Raw genomic sequence first — 19,061 nt, forward strand, 5'->3', positions numbered from 1 at the left:
CAACCAATCACTATCCCGATTACCCATTCCCGTTATCCTCACTTTACGTCCCTAAAACAACATCTATCTCAAGGGACCTAATCTAGGATTTTCATCGGGACGGACATTACTGCTAAGGGGTTCCCTCAACAATAGATATCCTAAAGGAAACCATGAGGGGGATAGAGTACACCGGTGAACACATCGTTCACAACACCTACAGGTTATGAACCTGCTAGCGTTCCACGAGACTGTCTAGAAGGAGTCTGTGGTCGTTATCCATACTCCGCTGAATAACTAGATCAACAACAACAACATCGAGGCCTTTCATCTGTTTATTACACACCAAATATCTACCCATGTTCTACCCAACATATTAGTAGATAAAAATATATATTTTTGTACATAGTTTAAAACCTGTATAGCATTTTCATTCAATACATATTCCACATAACAGATGAGGCACACCCACATAACACGTATTTCATAGAAAATAAATCAGATCTATGAGATAGAAGAGAGTGAATATACATTCACACACATAACAACAAAATTATACACATAACACGTATTTCGTATAAAATACTTCATAATTATGCGTTAGAAGAAAGTAACTACACACTCACTTGATCAGAAGATGATCGGACAGCACTACGGCTTACAGTAGTAGTATTCTTCGGCAGATCTGGAAGATCTCCACAAAAATCGAACTTCTCGCGGGCAGAGCTTCGGCTCGGGAATCACACTTCTCGGGATCTTCGGGAGCGTAAAACCTCCTTCTTAACTTGGATATGAGATCCGGGGTGTCGGGATGGCTTCGGGGGTTTACACGCAGAGCTTCGGCACAAAAAGGAGGAGAAATGAGCAAATAAGCCCGGAACCCTCGCATCCTATTTATAGGAGGCTGAGGCCTCGCAGTACGCTGGGTGTACAGCCGTACGCGAGACATACGCCTCCGAAATTGTCACTGCGTGCGTCATCCGAAGAACTCGAGTGCGAGGCGCGTCATGCTTCGCTGTACGCTGGGCGTACTTCGGATGAGTCCGGTGACTCCCCTTCGGATAATACCGGGTTTAATAATTAAATTTAAATATTAATTATTTAATAAACTTTGAAAATTCATATCTTCTTCATACGAACTCCGTTTTCGACGTTCTTTATATCCACACGTAGGTGAGACTATGCTCTACAACTTTCGTTTAGACTCCGTCGGCTAATTTTGATTTATTTTTATTATTTATTTTTAGTAGGCCGGGACAGAAAAACTTCGTTATAAATTCATAACTTCTTCGTTTGACGTCCGTTCTCGCCTAACTTTTCATCGTTTCGATACTAACAACGAGATCTTCGATTCTCGTTTAGGTTATTTCGGCTAAAAACCGCTCGATCTCAAATCGAGTATTTCGGGCTGCATACCGTTAAGTCGGAACTTCAGAAATTCATAACTTCCTCATACGAAGTCAAATTTGGGCGTTCTATATATATTTGGAAACCTCGTTTCTACTACTACAACATTATCCAAAGATAACGAGTTTATTTTACACTTAAATTTTGACGCTCATTTTATTCTTAATTAATCCAATCCCATAATTAAGCAATTAAGCACGAAACACATAATACACAAATAATACACTTCTATTATTTCAAAATGGGTTACAAAGGTTAACCTAGACTATTACATTGCTAAAAATGGCAAGCCCAGAAACACAAGCATTACACCAACCGATATGGTGCCTTTGCTATCGGGGCGGCACCCGACACCAAATCTATGTGAAACTCCACCTGCCTCTCCGGAGGCACCCCTGGCAGCTCTTCGGGAAAGACATCCCAAAATTCTTGTACAACTGGAACACTGCCCACATCCGTCGCAGTCTTAACACTCGTATATGAGATATAAGCCAAAAATCTCGTACATCCCCGTTGCAGTAATCTCATAGTCCTCGCATCCGAACAAAGAGTTTGCCCCTGCGAGACCCTCTCACCATGTATAACCAGGTCTCCCTCACTTGGGGTTCGAACCCTAACTGACTGGCGCTCGCAATCAATCATGGTCTCGTTGGCCCCCAGCCGATCCATCCCGACAATCACCTTCATCCCTCGCAACAGTATCGGGACTAGGTCGACGCGAAACCTCTCACCAAGCACATTCAGGACACAATCCTGATATACCCTCGCAGCACTAACGGTGCAGCCATCTGCAATCTCTACCTCGAGTGGGGAATCCAGATTTCCAGGCGTGTCCCGGAACTTCTTGCTAAGTGCAAGAGCCACGAACGATCGAGTAGCACCCGAATCAAACAAAACATGCGTTGGCATACCATTTACCAAAAGGTCCCTATACCAGCATAAAGTACACATAAGTCATACAAATAATAATAACATAGAATAATAGACACATACCAGCCACAAAGTCTAGCGCTGCCCGAGCCTCCTCGGTGGTCAACTGAAATGTGCGGCTATTCACTGCTGGAACATCTGCCTTAGCAGGGCGACCATCGGTTATTGTAACGCCCGTGTTTCCAGGCTAGGCATTATTGTTGATGTAATAGTCTAGGTTAACCCTTGTAACTCTTTTGAAAGTAATAAAGATGAAATATTTGAATTTTATGTGAATTATGTGTATTTGTGTGCTTATTACTTAATTATAAAGATATAATTAATAAAGGATAAAAATAAGTGTCAAAATTAAAGTGTGAGATAAGCCCGTTATCTTTACATAAAGTTGTAGTGGTCGAAACAAGGATTCCGGGGATATAAAGAATGCCTAAATCCGAGTTATAACAAAGAAGTTATGACCCGTCGAAGTTTCGCGATGGAACCGGCACGATATCGGGAAGCGTAAATAGTGAATTTACTATAAAGCGATATTTAGCCTTAGAAATCTAAACGAAATTCGTAGAATACGTTAAACCGAGAGTGTCCATAAAAATATCGTTCAAATCTGACTTCGCATGAGGAAGTTATGATTTTCCAAAGTTTCGACTTAGCAGTATGCAGCCCGAATACTCGATTTGAGATTGAGCGGTTTTTAGCCGAAACAATCTAAATGAGAATCGAATATCTCGTCAATGGTAGTGCAACGGTAAAAAGAAAGACGAAAACGGACGCCAAATGAAGAAGTTATGAATTTATATCGGAGTTTTCCTGTCCCGGCCTACTAAAAATAAATAATAAAAATAAAGTCAAAATTAGCCGAAGGAGTCTAAACGAAAGTTGAAGATCTTAGTCTCACCTACGCGTGCATATAAATAACGTCGAAAACGGAGCTCGTATGCGAAAGTTATAAATTTTTGAAGATCGTGGCATGCATACCAAAGCTTATCCGAAGGAGTCGCTGATCCTATCCGAACTACGCCCAACGTAGAGCTGTATGCCCAGTGTACACCAAAGCGTGACCCGCCTTACACTCGAGTGCTCCGATGACGCATGCAGTGATGTTTTTGAAGCACTACACCCCGCGTAGCTGAGCATTACGCCCAGCGTAATGCTAGGCTTCTACCCCTATATAAAGGATGCGAGGGCAGCCGACCATTTTGCTCCTTTTCTCTTCTCTCTCTCTCCCGTTTTGGCTCGTTTTTTGTGCCAGAATTATCCCGAAGCCCCGGTATCATTCCCGAGTTCTGAAGAAAGTCTCGAAGCCCCGAAGATCCCGAGAAGTAAAATTCTCGAGCCGAAGCTCTGCCCGCGAGGAGCCCGGTTTTGTGAAGATCTTCCAGATCTACCGAAGAATATTACTCCTACAAGTCGTAGTGTTGTCCGATCATATTCTGATCAGGTGAATATGTAGTCACTTTCTTCTAACGCATAATTATGAAGTATTTTATACAAAATACGTGTTATGTGTATATTTTGTTGTTATATGTGTGAATGTATATTCACTTTCTTCTATATCATAGATATGATTTATTCTCTATGAATTACGTGTTATGTGTATGTGTCTCATCTGTTGTTTGGAATATGTATTGAATGAGAATGCTATACAGGTTTTAAACTATGTATAAAAGTATATATTTTTATCCACTAATATGTTGGGTAGAACATGGGTAGATAATTGATGTGTGATAAACAGATGAGAGGCCTCGATGTTGTTTTTGATTCAGTCATCTAGCGGAGTTTCGATGATGACCACAGACTTTTCTAGACAGTCCTGTGGAACGCTAGTAGGCTCGCCACCTGTAGGTGTTAATGAACTTGGGTGTTCATTCGCTGTACTCCATCCCCCTCATGGTTGCCTTATTTGACATATATTGCTAGGAAACCCCCGAATGCATGTGTTGTCGCCCCGATGAAATATTCTTAGACTAGGTCCCTTGTGTCAGTTGTTTTAGGGACATAAAGTGAGAATAACGGGAATGAGTAATTGGGTTATTGCTGGTTAATGAAAATAAATTTAATTACTTATTGTGGGTTGAAAACCCTATATGCTCACCAGGCTCCCAAGCCTGACCCAATCAGTTTTCTTTGTATTACAGGTAGTGGCGCCAGAGCATAAGTTGGATGACTTGTCAAGTTATTTTTGGATTATAGACCTGTTGTTGTAAATAACTGTTGTAAGGTCTATATTGAAATGTTTATGTTTTCGGTCTATTTATCGGAACATGACATCTTGGTAAATCTTATTTTTATCATATTTTGTTTTAGGAACAAATTCCGCAACTCTTTTAATCAAAGGATTACTCTGAAATCATTTTAAAAGCATAAATTAAACCAGTCTTTTCTGGCCGTGATTTTGGGGATGTCACCGTTGGTATCAGAGCATTAGTTTAAGTTAACTAAGAATTTGTAGGATTTCTAGACTTAAACTTAGGATGCTAAGTGAAGATTGTGAGATGTGTGTCTGTTATATTTTAGACACGAACACTAGTTTATTTTAGGAAAATTGCCTAAAATGCTTTTATGTGCTAAATGATTATATGTTTGCCATATATGATATTATTTGTTCGGATCTGTGGTCTGTTGCTGACCGGATCTGGAAACCTTATGTGTGTAGGATTCTAAGCGTACGTCTACGATATTAGAACTAGCATGTAAACATTTCGGAGTAATAAGGATGATTTGAATATCTATCGTGAATGAGAATCTAATTTCACCTTATTCGGTGTATAGATCAAAATGGTGAGAACGAGGAGTGGAGTTGGAAATGCTGATGAAAACAGGAATCAACCACCAGTGATTGAGCAAATACCTGTCGTAGCAGCAGCACCTGAGCCGATAACAATGGCTGGTGTACAAATGATGATTCAAACGATGTTGGATCGTCAGATGGAAGAAACAAGACGTCTGCTTAGGCAGAATCGTGAAGAACCGTCAATTCAAGTGGAAAAGCCCGAGGAGAATGGAGGGCACTCGGAGGGAGAAAACTTCAGTGGGACTGTTGGTTAAGCCAACCCACCGATAGTTAGGCAAAACAATCAGGATGGAAGGAATGATGGAATGGGATGCAAGTACAAGGACTTTCTGACTTGCAAAGCATCGACCTTCACTAGAAAGGAGGATCCGATCGGAGTCATGGATTGGATCTCGTAGATGGAATTGGCCTTTATGACTTGTGGATGCAGAGGCAAGTTGCAGACCACGTTCGCAGTGCGTCAATTCAGGGGTGGAACTGTTCGTTGGTGGAACACTTTAGGGAAGACCCTAAGCCCTAATGAGCCACTGCAACTGACCTGGGCAGAGTTCTTGGTGTAGTTCAAGCGCAAGTTATGCTTAGCTCAAAATCTGCTAGAGTTAGAGAACAAGTTTCTGACATTGACAAAAGGCAGCATGTCAGTCGACGATTACACTAATGCCTTCACCGACACAATGGAGTTTTCCTTGCACATCGTTCCAAATGAGCTGACAAAGGTTGACCGATACGCAAAAGGACTCCCATGGGAGTATGCGGTGCCAGTTCGTCAGGCACCTACTCTAGAGGCAACTATTTGGGCTGCCAAGTCTGTTGAGGATATGATAAAGGGGAGAACCACCAGAAAGGTTGAAGTTGGCGAGAAAAGAAAGTTTGAAGGAACTTCAGGTTCCAATAGGAAAAGCAAATCTTCGAAGTCTGATTCGAAAAAGTTTGGAGGGAAAGGAGGCGAAGCAAAATGGTGCGAGAAGTGCAAGAAGAAGCACTTTGGGAAATGTAGTGAGGATGTAACTTGCTAAAAGTGTGGAAAAACTGGGCATTATGCCAACGAGTGTCCATCCAACAAGAGGATGTGCTTTGGTTGTAACGAGGAGGGATACATTTTGAAAGATTGTCTGAAGAAGAAAGAGGCAGCAAAACCCAACATTCCACCAAAGCCAAAGGCGAGAGCCTTTCAGATGACACTGGAAGCTGCGAAGGATGAAGCTGATGTCGCTTCAGGTACCTTTCTCGTAAACGAATTGACTGCTCAAATTTTGTTTGATTCTGGAGCCAACTACTCCTTTATATCGCATGAATTTGGTAGAAAACTAGCTTTGCCTGTTGATAGACTAGATAATGCTTTATTAATCGAAGTTACTAGTGGCAAGTTTGTACCTGTTAGCCATCGTATGAAAAACATCTTAATCGACTTGAATGGGAATAAGTTTCACGAGGAATTATTGCCTATCGAAGTTAACGGTTTCGACATCGTATTGGGAATGGATTGGCTTAGCGCCAATGATGCCGATATTTTATGCAAGAAGAAGATAGTAAGAGTAAAACCGCCGGGGAATGAGTCATTTATGGTGTATGGGGACAAACGCCGAGTAAATTCTGGAATCATTTCCCTAATGAAAGCCAAAAAGTGTTTAGCCAAGGGATGTACATTGTATCTAGAATTCGTGATTGATGCTAAGAAGGAAAAGAAGGGGGGCCCAGAGACAGGCGGGGCCTAAGGAAAACATATATGTATACCGAGCGGGGCTCGATGCCAGGTGGGACCTGATGCCAGGCGGGGCCCGATGCAGGGCAAGGCCCGATGTAGCGGGCGGGGGCCCAGTATGTGATTATGTGCTCACAGTTGTATATGGCATGTTTGGATCAGTAGATATGTATGGTATGTGGTAGGTGGGGGAAGTCACTAAGCTTCATGCTTACGGTTTTCAATTTTGGTTTTAGGTACTTCTGATAGCGGAAAGAAGAGCTCAGGATGATCGCATTGCACACACCAAGGAGTTTAGCCTGAGATGTTTACTCTGATAAAATGAATAAGTGTTTTGGAAAAATACTCTGATTTGTCATATAACCCTTTTCAGTATGTTTGAAATGATCTAATGCGATGATTTAGTAATATTTTTAAAGAAATTTTTGGTCATGATTTTTGGGATGTTACAGTAACTGTGTAACTAAATCCTAGTCATTGGATAATTGAAAAATAAAATCATTCTTGTAAGAATAAAATTACATTTATTATTAATATTTTTTTAAGAATTCAAATTTGATGGGTAATATGGACATTTTGTATATCCTTATTTTAAGCAACAAACCTAATCAAATCTATTTTTTTAGAAAATTGACTTTTTTCTCTTTTTTTTTATTTTGCAAAAAACACAAATATTCTAAAAATAATATTCTTTAAAAAATTACATATTATTGACAGAATGTGTTTTCATTTTCGAAAAAATATGATTTTTTTAAACAAGTCATTTCTAAAGGACGATCAACCAAAAATACACAATCTACTAAAATCTAAACCCATTGTTAGTAGAATAAATTTCATTCTTGACAAAATTATTAAAATATAAGATATATATTTTTTTTACAGAAAACACTATAATCATTGAATATTTCTTAGAATTTGAAAGAATTATATAAAAAATAATGAAGATTCTACTAAATGCTTGTTCTTGAAAGAATACATAGTCAATTCTTGAAAGAATATCTTTTTTTTTTCTAAGTGTACATCCTTAAAAAAATCGATAAAACCATCCATCCCCATTCTTGTACATGAAACGCAACCACCAAATTCTAGAAAACCACAACGTTCTTTATGTGTGCTTGTTTGTGTTCAAATCTCCAAACGAAACCAATATCTTATTATACATTTCACTGTCAAGAATTAAAACAACAACAAAGAAATTTACCTTAAGTCTTAAACAAAAAATATCATTTTAAAGCCTACTCATAAGAATGTATAATACTATAATGGTTGATAATTGGAAATAAAGAACATCTGTTTCCTTCAATATTATATTCATTGCCTCGTAGTTTGATCGTACATGAAAAATGTTACACATTATTTGATTAAATAAGGTAACGAAGTGTACCTTTCCTCATCAAACACCTTGCTAGCTTTCACACCAAAATGGCAGCACATTGGTTCACCACCAAGGTGACACCCCAACAACTTTTGATCCTATTGTTCCTACAATTTACAGCACTGATCTAGACCATCATTCTTTTATTCTACTGTTGCAGATGTTGACATCCTATACTTAAACAATTAGATGTTTAACAAAAAAAATACTAAAGAACAATATATATCATACATAAATCAATAACACACTCAAAAGAATTTCACACTGTTAAAGAAACATAAAAACACACTTAAAAGAAATTAACACTAAAACCAAAACCCACAACCAAATAAACCTAAAACCCATCCACGATACACCTTCAATCAAACTGTAAGTACCTAGCCGCTTTACGTAATATTAATCATTAAGCATCATAAAAAAGATGATGAATATGTTACTAAGATTAGGGATTGAATGAAACGTACCATAGAAAGTGACCAGAAACATTAGAAATCAACATTTGGAAGGGACCGTTCTTGTCTGTCATCCATCTGTGATATCAGTTTCAGTGATTTTGATGGTGGCAAGGTGTTCTTTTGTTCTACATACTTTCTATCGGAGGAAGAATCTCATTTTTTTTTGCTGATGAACAAATCAAAGTAGACGGAATGATGAATTGAAGAAAATGACAACGAGAGCAGTTTGAAGAATATCGTGATAGGGCTTCAAATTATAGGAGATTTTTTCCATCATAGGGTTTTTTAGAACCCTAGAAATTTCACACAAGAGGGAATTGTTTTATTACCAAGCCTTGTTAACAACCATTATTCTAAATTTCTTAAATATAGTGGTTTATTGGTGGCGTGGTATGCTTTTACTACTCTGGTTGTGATGGAATAAGGAGAGGAGATAAATATTGTCGGGCCTATGAACAATGACCCAACTGGTGGCGTATGAATTTGATGAAGCATGAAAAACATATTAGTACCATAAATATAGGATTCAATCTAATGTCAGCTACCAAAATTATAGACGCTAATTTTAATTTAATTGATTAATTATTAATGGAATATACCTTTATACCCTTTATCCAGATTTTCAAATTGATTGGCTGAAATTGAGTTACACAGCTATATAATATATGTTTGTTTACACTGATGACCCTTTTTACTAACACCGTTAGTATTCAGCCGTTAGGGACTGAATTTGTAAGGGCATTTTCGTCTTTTCAAATATAAAGGGACTGAATTCATGACATTTAGTAAACCACATGAACCATTTTTGAAATTTACACCGTTAGTATTCAGCCGTTAGAGACTGAATTTGTAAGGGCATTTTCATCTTTTCAAGTATAAAGGGACTGAATCCGTGATAATTAGTAAACCACAGGAAACATTTTTGAAATTTGTTTAAAAAAGACAATTATATATATATATATATATATATATATATATATATATTTCTTCCTATTTTAATAAATGAATAATTTTATTCTCCTATTGACAAGTGTCATATTATTAGAGCTCCTCATTAATATTATATGTCATATATCATGCCACTTGTCAACCTATTAATTATCAATTTCAAATTTCAAATTTCAAATTTTAAAATTTACATTTTAATTACATTAAATTAGTAATTAATTCACCAATTTAATTTTTTTTCACTTTAATTATATTAAATTAGTAATATTAGATTAAAAATTAAAGTATAATTAATACAGATTATAAGGTGATATAACTTCACGTATTTATTTAAATCAATAATTATAATTTTATATAACTAAAAAAATATTTCTTAAGTATTAATTTATTTGAATAAAAGATTAATAATTTTGATTTTTTAATATAAAAGTTTAACTAATTTTTATAACCGTGATTCTCACGGGTTATAATATATATATATATATATATATATATATATATATATATATATATATATATATATATATATATGCCATTAGTGCCATTCATGGTTGTCAACATCGCGATCCTGATTGTAGGATCCTAAGTATGAAAAACGATCCGGATCGTAAAAGGATCGTATTTGGGGTAGGATCGCAGGTAGGATCGTAAGATCGTAGGTCGGATTAAGATCCGATTCGAGCCTACCTTCCCGTGATTTTTTTTTTTTTTGCAAATGAAGTTTTTTTTACCACTTTATGTCTTTTACCCTTTGCCAATCTACCATTTATCATTTTTTATATTGACTTATAACTAATATTTTGAAGTTTTTTTTTTTGTTTTAACTTTTGAACGAAAAATTAAATGTTTGAAATATTTTTCATGATTAAATATTATAAATTAAAATTATATTTTATTTTGTGGGGTCTTAGGATCTCGATCCCGATGTTACGATCCCGATCTTGCAAACCCAAAAACGACCTAGGTAGGATCCCGATTTTGAGAACCTTGGTGCCCTTAACTATCATAAGTTAGAAAACTCCTTAGTGGTTGTTATTAATTAGGCAAAAATGAAAGTTTATGTAGGTTTCAAATGAATATGGTGCAAGGATATGACCTAACTTGAAGCACATTCATTTGGATATCTTTTATAGAATTTATAAATATATAAAGATAAAGATATAGATAAATAGATATATAGATATTGTTACTTTTCAATGCATAAATCTGTAATACCTCTTCTAAATACCTATATTTATATTAGTCAATCAATTTTGTTATACACTAAGCCAAAGGAAAGTGTTGGCCCATTAAGATTTTAATTAATCTAATCATCCCAACTTAACTCAATGATAAATGGTCCAATAAGGAACTAAAATGGAAAATAAAATTACCAACATCGTATGCAATGGTCTAGTAATGTGTATCTACACACACTCACATTTTTTATCTAGAGCCCTATTCTTATGATGTATAATTATTATATACATAATCCATTGTCACCGAGTGATCTAGAGACCTATAGTTATGTACTCACAAAGCAATATATAGTCCTGTTAATCGCATGCCAACCTTGCATTGAGTTCAAGCTTTCAACCCATTTAATTCCAAGCATGTCATCACCTCTCATGTTGATGTTGATACATAAGGATTGTAACAACCCAACTCCCATGTGTAAAATTTAAAAGCTTAAAGTCATATACGTAGACCTACTCGACGAGTTGGTTGCCCCCAACTCGTCGTGTAGAAGCGGGTCAGGCTGCATGATTTATGAGGTCTACTCGACGAGTTGGAGGACCTCGACTCGACGAGTAGGAGCTGGAGAATGAAACCCTAATTTTTAGGGTTTGCACCATATATAAAGGACTTAATTTGTCTCTTGTGGCCTCCCTTACCACTTCATTACCCATAAACCCTAGCCCTTATTTGTTGCTTCCTTGTGCTTGCGAGACTAAAAGAGTGCTTTTGGTGCATTTTGTTGAAGAAGTTTGAAGGTTGAGAAACTTGGAACGGGAAGGAGCTTGTAGATCCATCATCTACAACGTTTGGGCATCCATTTGAAGGTAACAAGCTGTTACCTTGATCTATGTAGCATTAGATCCTCTTTTTCTTGAGTTTAAGGCCATTTTTAGTATATTTGTGAAACATTTTGGGTATTGGTCATAAAGTTATCAGATTTAACAAGCTTTGGCCTATCTCGTTGGTTTAAAACTTTCCCTTAGCTTGGTTTTGGCATTTAGGACCATGCATGTACATAAAGTTTGCAACTTTACGTGGAAACCATGCCCTAGGAGGTTAGATCTGCAATTTGGAGCTTTGGGGTAGCTTAAAAATGTCTGAATGAGAAATGGGCTGAAGGGACTCGACGAGTTGTGTGTGTATGTATGTATGTGTATGTGTGTGTGTGAGAGAGAGAGAGAGGGAGGCCCTCTATTATTTTTTTAATTGTTAAAATAAATAAATAAATATTAAATTTAAAAAAATGAAAGAAAAAATTAAAAATAAATACCCCAAGGGTATTATAGTCATTTCAATTTTTAGAGGGACTATTTTCACATACAAAGCACTCCAAAAAGATCATGAATCCAAAAAACTCAATGATTGGACTAAAACCCCAAAAATTTGTAAACGATAAGGACCATTTTTGTAATTTTGTCAAATCTAAATATAAGATAGTTAATTGTTAAGAGATAAACCCTTTATGCATCTGTCAGCTATTTATTAGGTTTGTCATTTGTGTATCACGCGATTCTATCATGTGTCATTTGCAACGATATGTCACTATTCTTAAAACTAACAAAAAATTGTGCAATAAATATCTTTGTTAATGTACAAAAATGTCCCTAAACTTATGAGCAGTTCAATAATTGCATTATAATATAGTTTGACCAAAATGTATTCCTTTCAAACAATTGATTCTATCAAAGATTTTGCTAAACTCATTACGTGCTAAAACGTAGCCATATTTAAGGATACAAAATAGTCATTTCATCCTCATAATCTTTCTCTTTTCTTGTTACTCTTTAATTTAAAAAACAAACGTAAATAAGTTGTATAATGTTGCCTTTAAACATTATATTTCAGGAGTCAAATACATAGAGTTGGTTTCTGCTGAAGCATTTGTTGCAATCGACAAAAGTTTGCACAAAAGAAAACATTAAAAAGCCATAAAAAGTTCTTAATGCTTTTGACTATTGTCAACACATATATTTCCTTTTTTTTTAACCAGCAATATCTGAAATCAGATAATTAGTTATTAAAAATCTAATTTCCTTTTTAATTAGTCACGTGTGTAACACACATGGATGCATAAGTAATGCCAAATTTATCAATAATCATCACCAAAGATCCTTAATTAAGCTGTACTGTTTGATATTTCTTTATTAGGTCTAGAAGTTGTGGTTCATTAAGTCATAATTAAACCGTTTGATATCATAAATAACAGGGTCTAATTCTTTCTTATGACCTCTATATCCCTCTTATTAGGTTTGGTAAAAAGTAATATTTAACTCAATCAAACATTAAATTAATAAGATCTGACTTAATGAATAATTATCAACTTTAATGTTACTAAAGATCGGTAGTTAAGCTGTAAACTTGTGACTCAAGGTACAAAACAAGAAAATGATCAAAATCGCATGTTAGTAAAAATGTACAACTCATTTATATTTATATGAATAAATAAATTTATAATTCTAATATATGATTAAACTAAATCAAGAATGAAAAACACCATAATATATATATATATATATATATATATATATATATATATATATATATATATATATATATATATATATGTTTTCCCATCTCTTAATAACATTTTATTCCATTGTAACTTTAATCAATCAATAGTTCCGTACCACAAAACAAAGTATTTTATTTTCATTATCTTATATTGTAAACTATAAAAATATTAAAATTAATTCTGTAATTTACAAATTGTAAAACAAAACTGAAAATGAAAGTTTCAAGGGACCTCAACGACATATATTCTGAAAGACAAGGCATCAGTTTTCAAATCCAAACAAAATTTTAACAACCATGATTGAAAAAGGATGATCATCAACCAAAACCCATCGCAATAGGAAACGACGAAATAGTTACAAGAAAACCACAAAGGGTAAAAGTAAAAATAGTCGAATTTATGACATTTACACACATATGACACATACACATACACATACACATACACATACATATGCATATAAACCATCAAGGCTGCTTGATTAAATCTTCTGTTCTTCCAAGACTTTATTGTGGGTGTGGAGGAAGAACAGAAAAGATAAAGATACAGAAAGGATCAAACTTTTTTCTTTCTTTTCTATGTGCTGTGCCTTGTGGGTTACTCTTCTGAGAAGGTTCTTATCTATCTGACTGATTGACACCCTTGCGTATTTAATAATAATATTCTCCCCAAGAAGAAGAACGATCACACAATTTCATTATTTTATTCATACAATTTTAAGATATTATTAAAGAGAAAGTGTTTCGTGATAGACTTGTTTTTTCTTGGCCAAATTCGAAGTAATTCCTTTTGTTCTGTTTTCTTCCTTGGCTTCACGTTATCGATTGCATTCCCTCTATTTATCGCACTGCTATTTCATTAAATTCATCGTTGGAATCTTAGTGTATATAAGTATAGTTCATTCAATTTCTTCCTTTTCTGTTTCTGGGTATTCGTTTATTTTTCTAAATCAGTCCGATTCTTTACAATTTGGAAGGTTGAGTTTTAATTTCCATAAAGTTAGGGTTCTTTTGACAGAATCTTTCTGGTTGGTGAGTATTAGGGTTTTTATTTTTCACAATAACTTCGTTGGATTTTTTCTCTTTTTGGAGTTTACATTACTTTTCTGGATTTTATTGGTGGGTGTTGATTTTTTAGGGTTTAATTAAGATTTGAACTTAAATCGCCTTGCAGATTTCATTCATGGTAAAACAATAGCTGGATGTTATCCAATTCGGTGAGGGCGTATTCGTCTTTTTCAACTCCCTAATTCATGATTTCTGATTGAGTTTGGAAATCATTCGGAGAAGATGAGTTCAATTGGCGGTGGTTCGGAAGGGGTTGTACAAAGGGGAAAGCTTATAGTTCATATTGCCGAAAATGGCCATTCTTTTGATCTCAATTGTGACGAATATACCCTTGTTGAAGCTGTTCAAAGGTACCTCGAATCACTTTCAGGGATACCCTTAAACGATCAACTTCTTTTATATCTAGACATGAAATTAGAACCCCAACAACCACTTTCTGCATACAAACTCCCTTCAGATGATAGAGAAGTGTTCTTGTTTAATAGAGCCAAAATGCGTACAAATTCAACCCCACCACAACCAGTGCACCTCGAAGCACCTGATAATATCCACCCAAACCCTGCAAAACCATCATCATCCTCCCATGAGCCTCACCCATTAGATGAAGCTTCAGATCCTGCCCTAAAAGCATTACCTTCATATGAAATACAATTCAGGTACCATTATCAGCTAGGAGATGCAATTTACCGACGTACCCTTTTGAAATATGAAACCTGTGAGCGGCTTTCAAGGGAGCAAAGGGTACAAGAAAAGGCATTGGAAATTGCCAGGGGTAATTTGGACCATATTTATAAGATGATCCTCCATAACTACAATGATTTTGTGAAACGTTATTCTCATCAGCAAAGGTCACATTCGAATCTTTTGGTGAACTTTTGGAGGGATTTGGAGAGATTAAGGAATGTCAAACTTCTTCCTGCTTTACAGAGTGATAATCGCAGGTGTTTATCGGATTTTGTTAAGGAAGAAAGTTTGAGAAAAATGTTGGAGGATTGTGGTAATTCTCACAGGCAGTTTGAGATTAAAGTTGGTGATTTTAAGCAAGAATTTAGAGAGCTAAAGGGTAGTACTGAACTTTTGTTCTCTAGTGAAGCTTCTATTGTTAATAGAGATCTTGAAAGAACTATCAAGGAGCATAGACAATATATAAATGAGCAGAAAAGCATAATGCAAGCTTTGAGGTCAGTAATTTCTAATTTTCTACTATGTAACTTGTTACATGTATCTATGTGTTAGTTTTTTTGTACAAAGTTTTGGTGTTAGGTAGATTGTATGATCGGTATATATTTGTTTGCTACATTGCATATTAGTCAAATGCGTAAACTACCCTTCAATGATAACACAACATAGGGATATTTGGTGAACTTAGTTAATGGCATTATGAGGAACTCGCAAAGACGTAAATTCAACATGAAAATTTCCCTCAAGGGACATGTTGCAATTTTTATCAGACATCTTAAAGTGGATTTTGTTGCATTGTTTGTAATTATACCATGAATATTCAAAACAAAACGTTTGTTACATGGTATAGTAATAACAAAAGGGACACCAAATAGAATAAATATATTTCCTTTTTCCCCAAAAAGTTATCAACTTTTCTTTATAAAGACTCATCCTCAAAAGGACCCAATTTTTGGTTTTAAAAATTGTCCCTCAAAAAAGTCCACTTTTGGTTTTAAAGATTCAATTTATTGTTTTCACTCCATTTTACGATTAAAACATTCTCATGTTTGATTTCGGATCCAAATTAATGCAGCAAAGATGTCGCCATGGTAAAGAAGCTCGTAGATGAATGTTTGACCAGTCAACTCTCCAATTCCCTCCGACCCCACGATGCTGTGTCAGCATTGGGCCCCATGTACGAGGGCCATGAAAAAAACCATCTTCCAAAAATGCATTCATGTGAGCGCGCCATTTCAAATCTATTTGCATTTTGCAAAGAAAAAAAATCCGAAATGAATACTTTCGTACACGAATACATGCAAAAAATTGCATACATTCAGTACACAATAAGAGATGTTAGGTACAAATTTTCGGTTTTCAATGAAGCAATAAATCGGCAAAATGTTCAATTTGAGCAATTAAAAATTGTTCGTGGGATAGGGCCCGCATATCGCGCGTGTCTTGCTGAAATTGTAAGAAGAAAGGCATCAATGAAACTTTATATGGGAATGGCTGGACAGCTGGCAGAAAGGCTTGCAAATAAACGGGATTCTGAAGTTAGGAGACGTGAAGAATTTATTAAAATTCATAGTTTATATATCCCGAGAGATGTTTTAGCATTAATGGGGTTGTATGATATGCCAAGTACATGTGATGTGAATGTAGCCCCGTTTGATGGGAATTTACTGGATCTTGATATTTCGGATTTGGACCGTTTTGCCCCTGTGGAGTTGGGTGGGTTTTCTTTTAAAAGTTCTGTGGATGGAAATGATGAGTGTGATGAACCTGAGGACTTTATTGGGATTTCGGGGACAAGTAAAATGGAAGTTGAGAATGCAAAGTTGAAAGCTGAACTTGCTTCTTGTATAGCCATGCTTTGTTTTTACCCCATGGATGTAGAAGCTGAATGTTGGGACGAGGGTAAATTGGACATTTTACTTAAAGATGGGGCGGAAAAGACTGCTGAGGCGTTACGTTTGAAAGATGAATACGGGAAACAATTGGAATCAATTCTAAAAGAGAAACAAATTCAGTTCGAGTTGTATGAAAAGCGGATAAAGGAATTGGAAGGAAGGTTATCTGATGAGTATTTATTAGAAGAAAATAAACTCGATAAAAATGATTCCTTTTCAATTGGGAAATCTGAGATTTCAGGTGATGGGGAAGCTCATATGGATGAGGGTTCATTTGGTTATAATTCATCGGGAATCATTAATCCTCATTTGGATTCGTCCATGCGGGACCCACATCGTGATGTGAATGAAAAAGACGAGAAAGAGGAACAGGCGCCAGATATCGGGATGCCATTGGTTGGAAGCTCGACGGCTGACAACATGGTACAACTTCCGAAAAGTGAGGGAGATGAACATGGGAAGATTAGGGATCGTGTGATGGAATTGCAGAATCTTCTAGAAGAAAAGTCAAATGAGTTGACTGAAGTCGAAGCTAAACTTCAGGCTGCAATAGAGGAGGTAGGAAAGCTTGGTCGGGATTTGGAAATTAGCCGGAAGCTTCTAGATGAATCTCAGGTAATGTCGGTATAATATAACCTAATTCCAAATTTTATGCTTTGTTTAAAAAAAAAAAAAAAAAAAAAAATTTGGTAATTTTGCAGATGAATTGTGCACATTTAGAGAATTGTCTTCATGAAGCACGAGAAGAGGCTCAAACTCATCTTTGTGCAGCGGATAGAAGAGCATCCGAGTATAACGCATTGCGTGGGTCCACCTTAAAAGTTCGCAGCCTTTTCGAACGTCTTAAAACATGTGTCTCAGCAGGTGGCATAGCTGGTTTTGCTGACTCACTCAATTCTTTAGCTCAATCTCTTGCCACGTAAGTCAAAATTTCACATTTATCTAAACCGTTTGGCTTAAATATAACCCTATTTATTTTATTTTTTTTCTTTTAATATAAAATTCTCAGTTCTGCAAACGAAAATGGGGATGATGGTACTGCTGAATTCCGCGAATGTGTTCACGTGCTCGCTAAAAAAGTCGGTATTTTAACACGACATCGAGCCGAGCTTATTGATCAATTCACAAAAGCCGAGGCATCTCACGAACAGCTTACAAAAGAGTTGGAAGAAAAGAAAGAACTAGTCAACACTTTATACATCAAACATCAATCCGAAAAACAGGTTACGTTTTAATTTTTTTCTTGTCAATATTTTAACTTATAGTAATAAACTCGAATAATAAAACTTTGGTTTACTTTTTGAACCAGGCTAACAAGGAAAAGATATCTTTTGGGCGTTTAGAGCTCCATGAAATTGCTGCATTTGTGCTTGATAAATCCGGCTACTACAAAGCAATAAACAGGAACTGTAATCATTACTATCTTTCTCAAGAATCAGCCGCCTTGTATGCCGACAACAGCCGCCAGCAGCCCGCCTATATTGTGGGCCAGATTGTGCATATTGAGAGACAAACTGTGAAGGAGGTTAATAGTGGTGATGGAAACCCGTATGGTTTAGCAGTTGGGTGTGAGTTTTTTGTTGTCACGGTGGCGATGTTGCCGGAAACCGCCGTTCCCCCGCCACCTGCCGCTGCTTCCTGATCTAAGATGTCCGGTGGAGATATGATGGAAGAAATGTGAAAGATGCGGGAGGAAGTGTATATATATATATATATACTACTTGACTTGTTGATGGAAATTTTATGTTTGATCGCTTTCTCCCACTTATTTGTATATAAATTCTCTCTTTATATAAAAAACTTTGTATATATTATCTTTTGATGTCGTTTGTTTCGTAACATAATGTTTTATATCTTTAAAAGGCCAAAAGTAACGCAAAATATTTATGAAAATAGAGCTGTTTTTGACGTATAATTTATTACTAGTATTAAATAGATGATGAAATTGCCATTTGTCGGAAATAGAAATAATCTAAAGAACATAATAAAAAAAAAGTTGCGTCATTACAAGAATAAATGTTTTCTTTTTAAAGACAAGAAAATTAAAATCTTTACAAGTTGTTGGGCCCAATGATTGTTGTTTGAAAATGAATAAATTATA

The 19,061-nt window shown here is 35.8% G+C and overlaps 1 protein-coding gene across 3 annotated transcripts; it reads left to right on the forward strand.

The window, feature by feature from the left end:
- The first annotated feature begins 13,783 nt into the window (after window positions 1–13,783).
- Window positions 13,784–18,782, forward strand: LOC145065779 (autophagy-related protein 11-like). Of its 3 annotated transcripts, none has more exons than XM_079012855.1 (6): window positions 13,784–13,930; window positions 14,491–15,565; window positions 16,141–17,575; window positions 17,662–17,879; window positions 17,970–18,183; window positions 18,270–18,782. In XM_079012855.1, the coding sequence occupies exons 2-6, from the start codon at window positions 14,607–14,609 to the stop codon at window positions 18,600–18,602; spliced, it is 3,159 nt and encodes a 1,052-aa protein (XP_078868981.1). In that variant the 5' UTR covers window positions 13,784–13,930; window positions 14,491–14,606; the 3' UTR covers window positions 18,603–18,782. The 3 variants fall into 3 exon arrangements, with proteins under 3 accessions (XP_078868981.1, XP_078868983.1, XP_078868982.1); XM_079012857.1 differs by lacking the exon at window positions 13,784–13,930 and adding an exon at window positions 14,014–14,096; XM_079012856.1 differs by lacking the exon at window positions 13,784–13,930 and adding an exon at window positions 14,103–14,348.
- Window positions 18,783–19,061: the final 279 nt, after the last annotated feature.

Source organism: Lactuca serriola, chromosome 8 (genome assembly GCF_051521515.1).
Source record: "Lactuca serriola cultivar US96UC23 chromosome 8, Lser_US96UC23_V15, whole genome shotgun sequence".
Classification (NCBI taxonomy): domain Eukaryota; kingdom Viridiplantae; phylum Streptophyta; class Magnoliopsida; order Asterales; family Asteraceae; genus Lactuca; species Lactuca serriola.

What these genes read in the sequence shown, in the direction of transcription:
- LOC145065779 (XM_079012855.1), top strand. Translation starts at nt 14,607, where the DNA reads ATGAGTTCAATTGGCGGTGGTTCGGAAGGGGTTGTACAAAGGGGAAAG. An exon ending in AGCATAATGCAAGCTTTGAG is followed by an intron (nt 15,566 to 16,140) that starts GTCAGTAATTTC and finishes AAATTAATGCAG; the next exon opens with CAAAGATGTCGCCATGGTAA. An exon ending in AGCTTCTAGATGAATCTCAG is followed by an intron (nt 17,576 to 17,661) that starts GTAATGTCGGTA and finishes GTAATTTTGCAG; the next exon opens with ATGAATTGTGCACATTTAGA.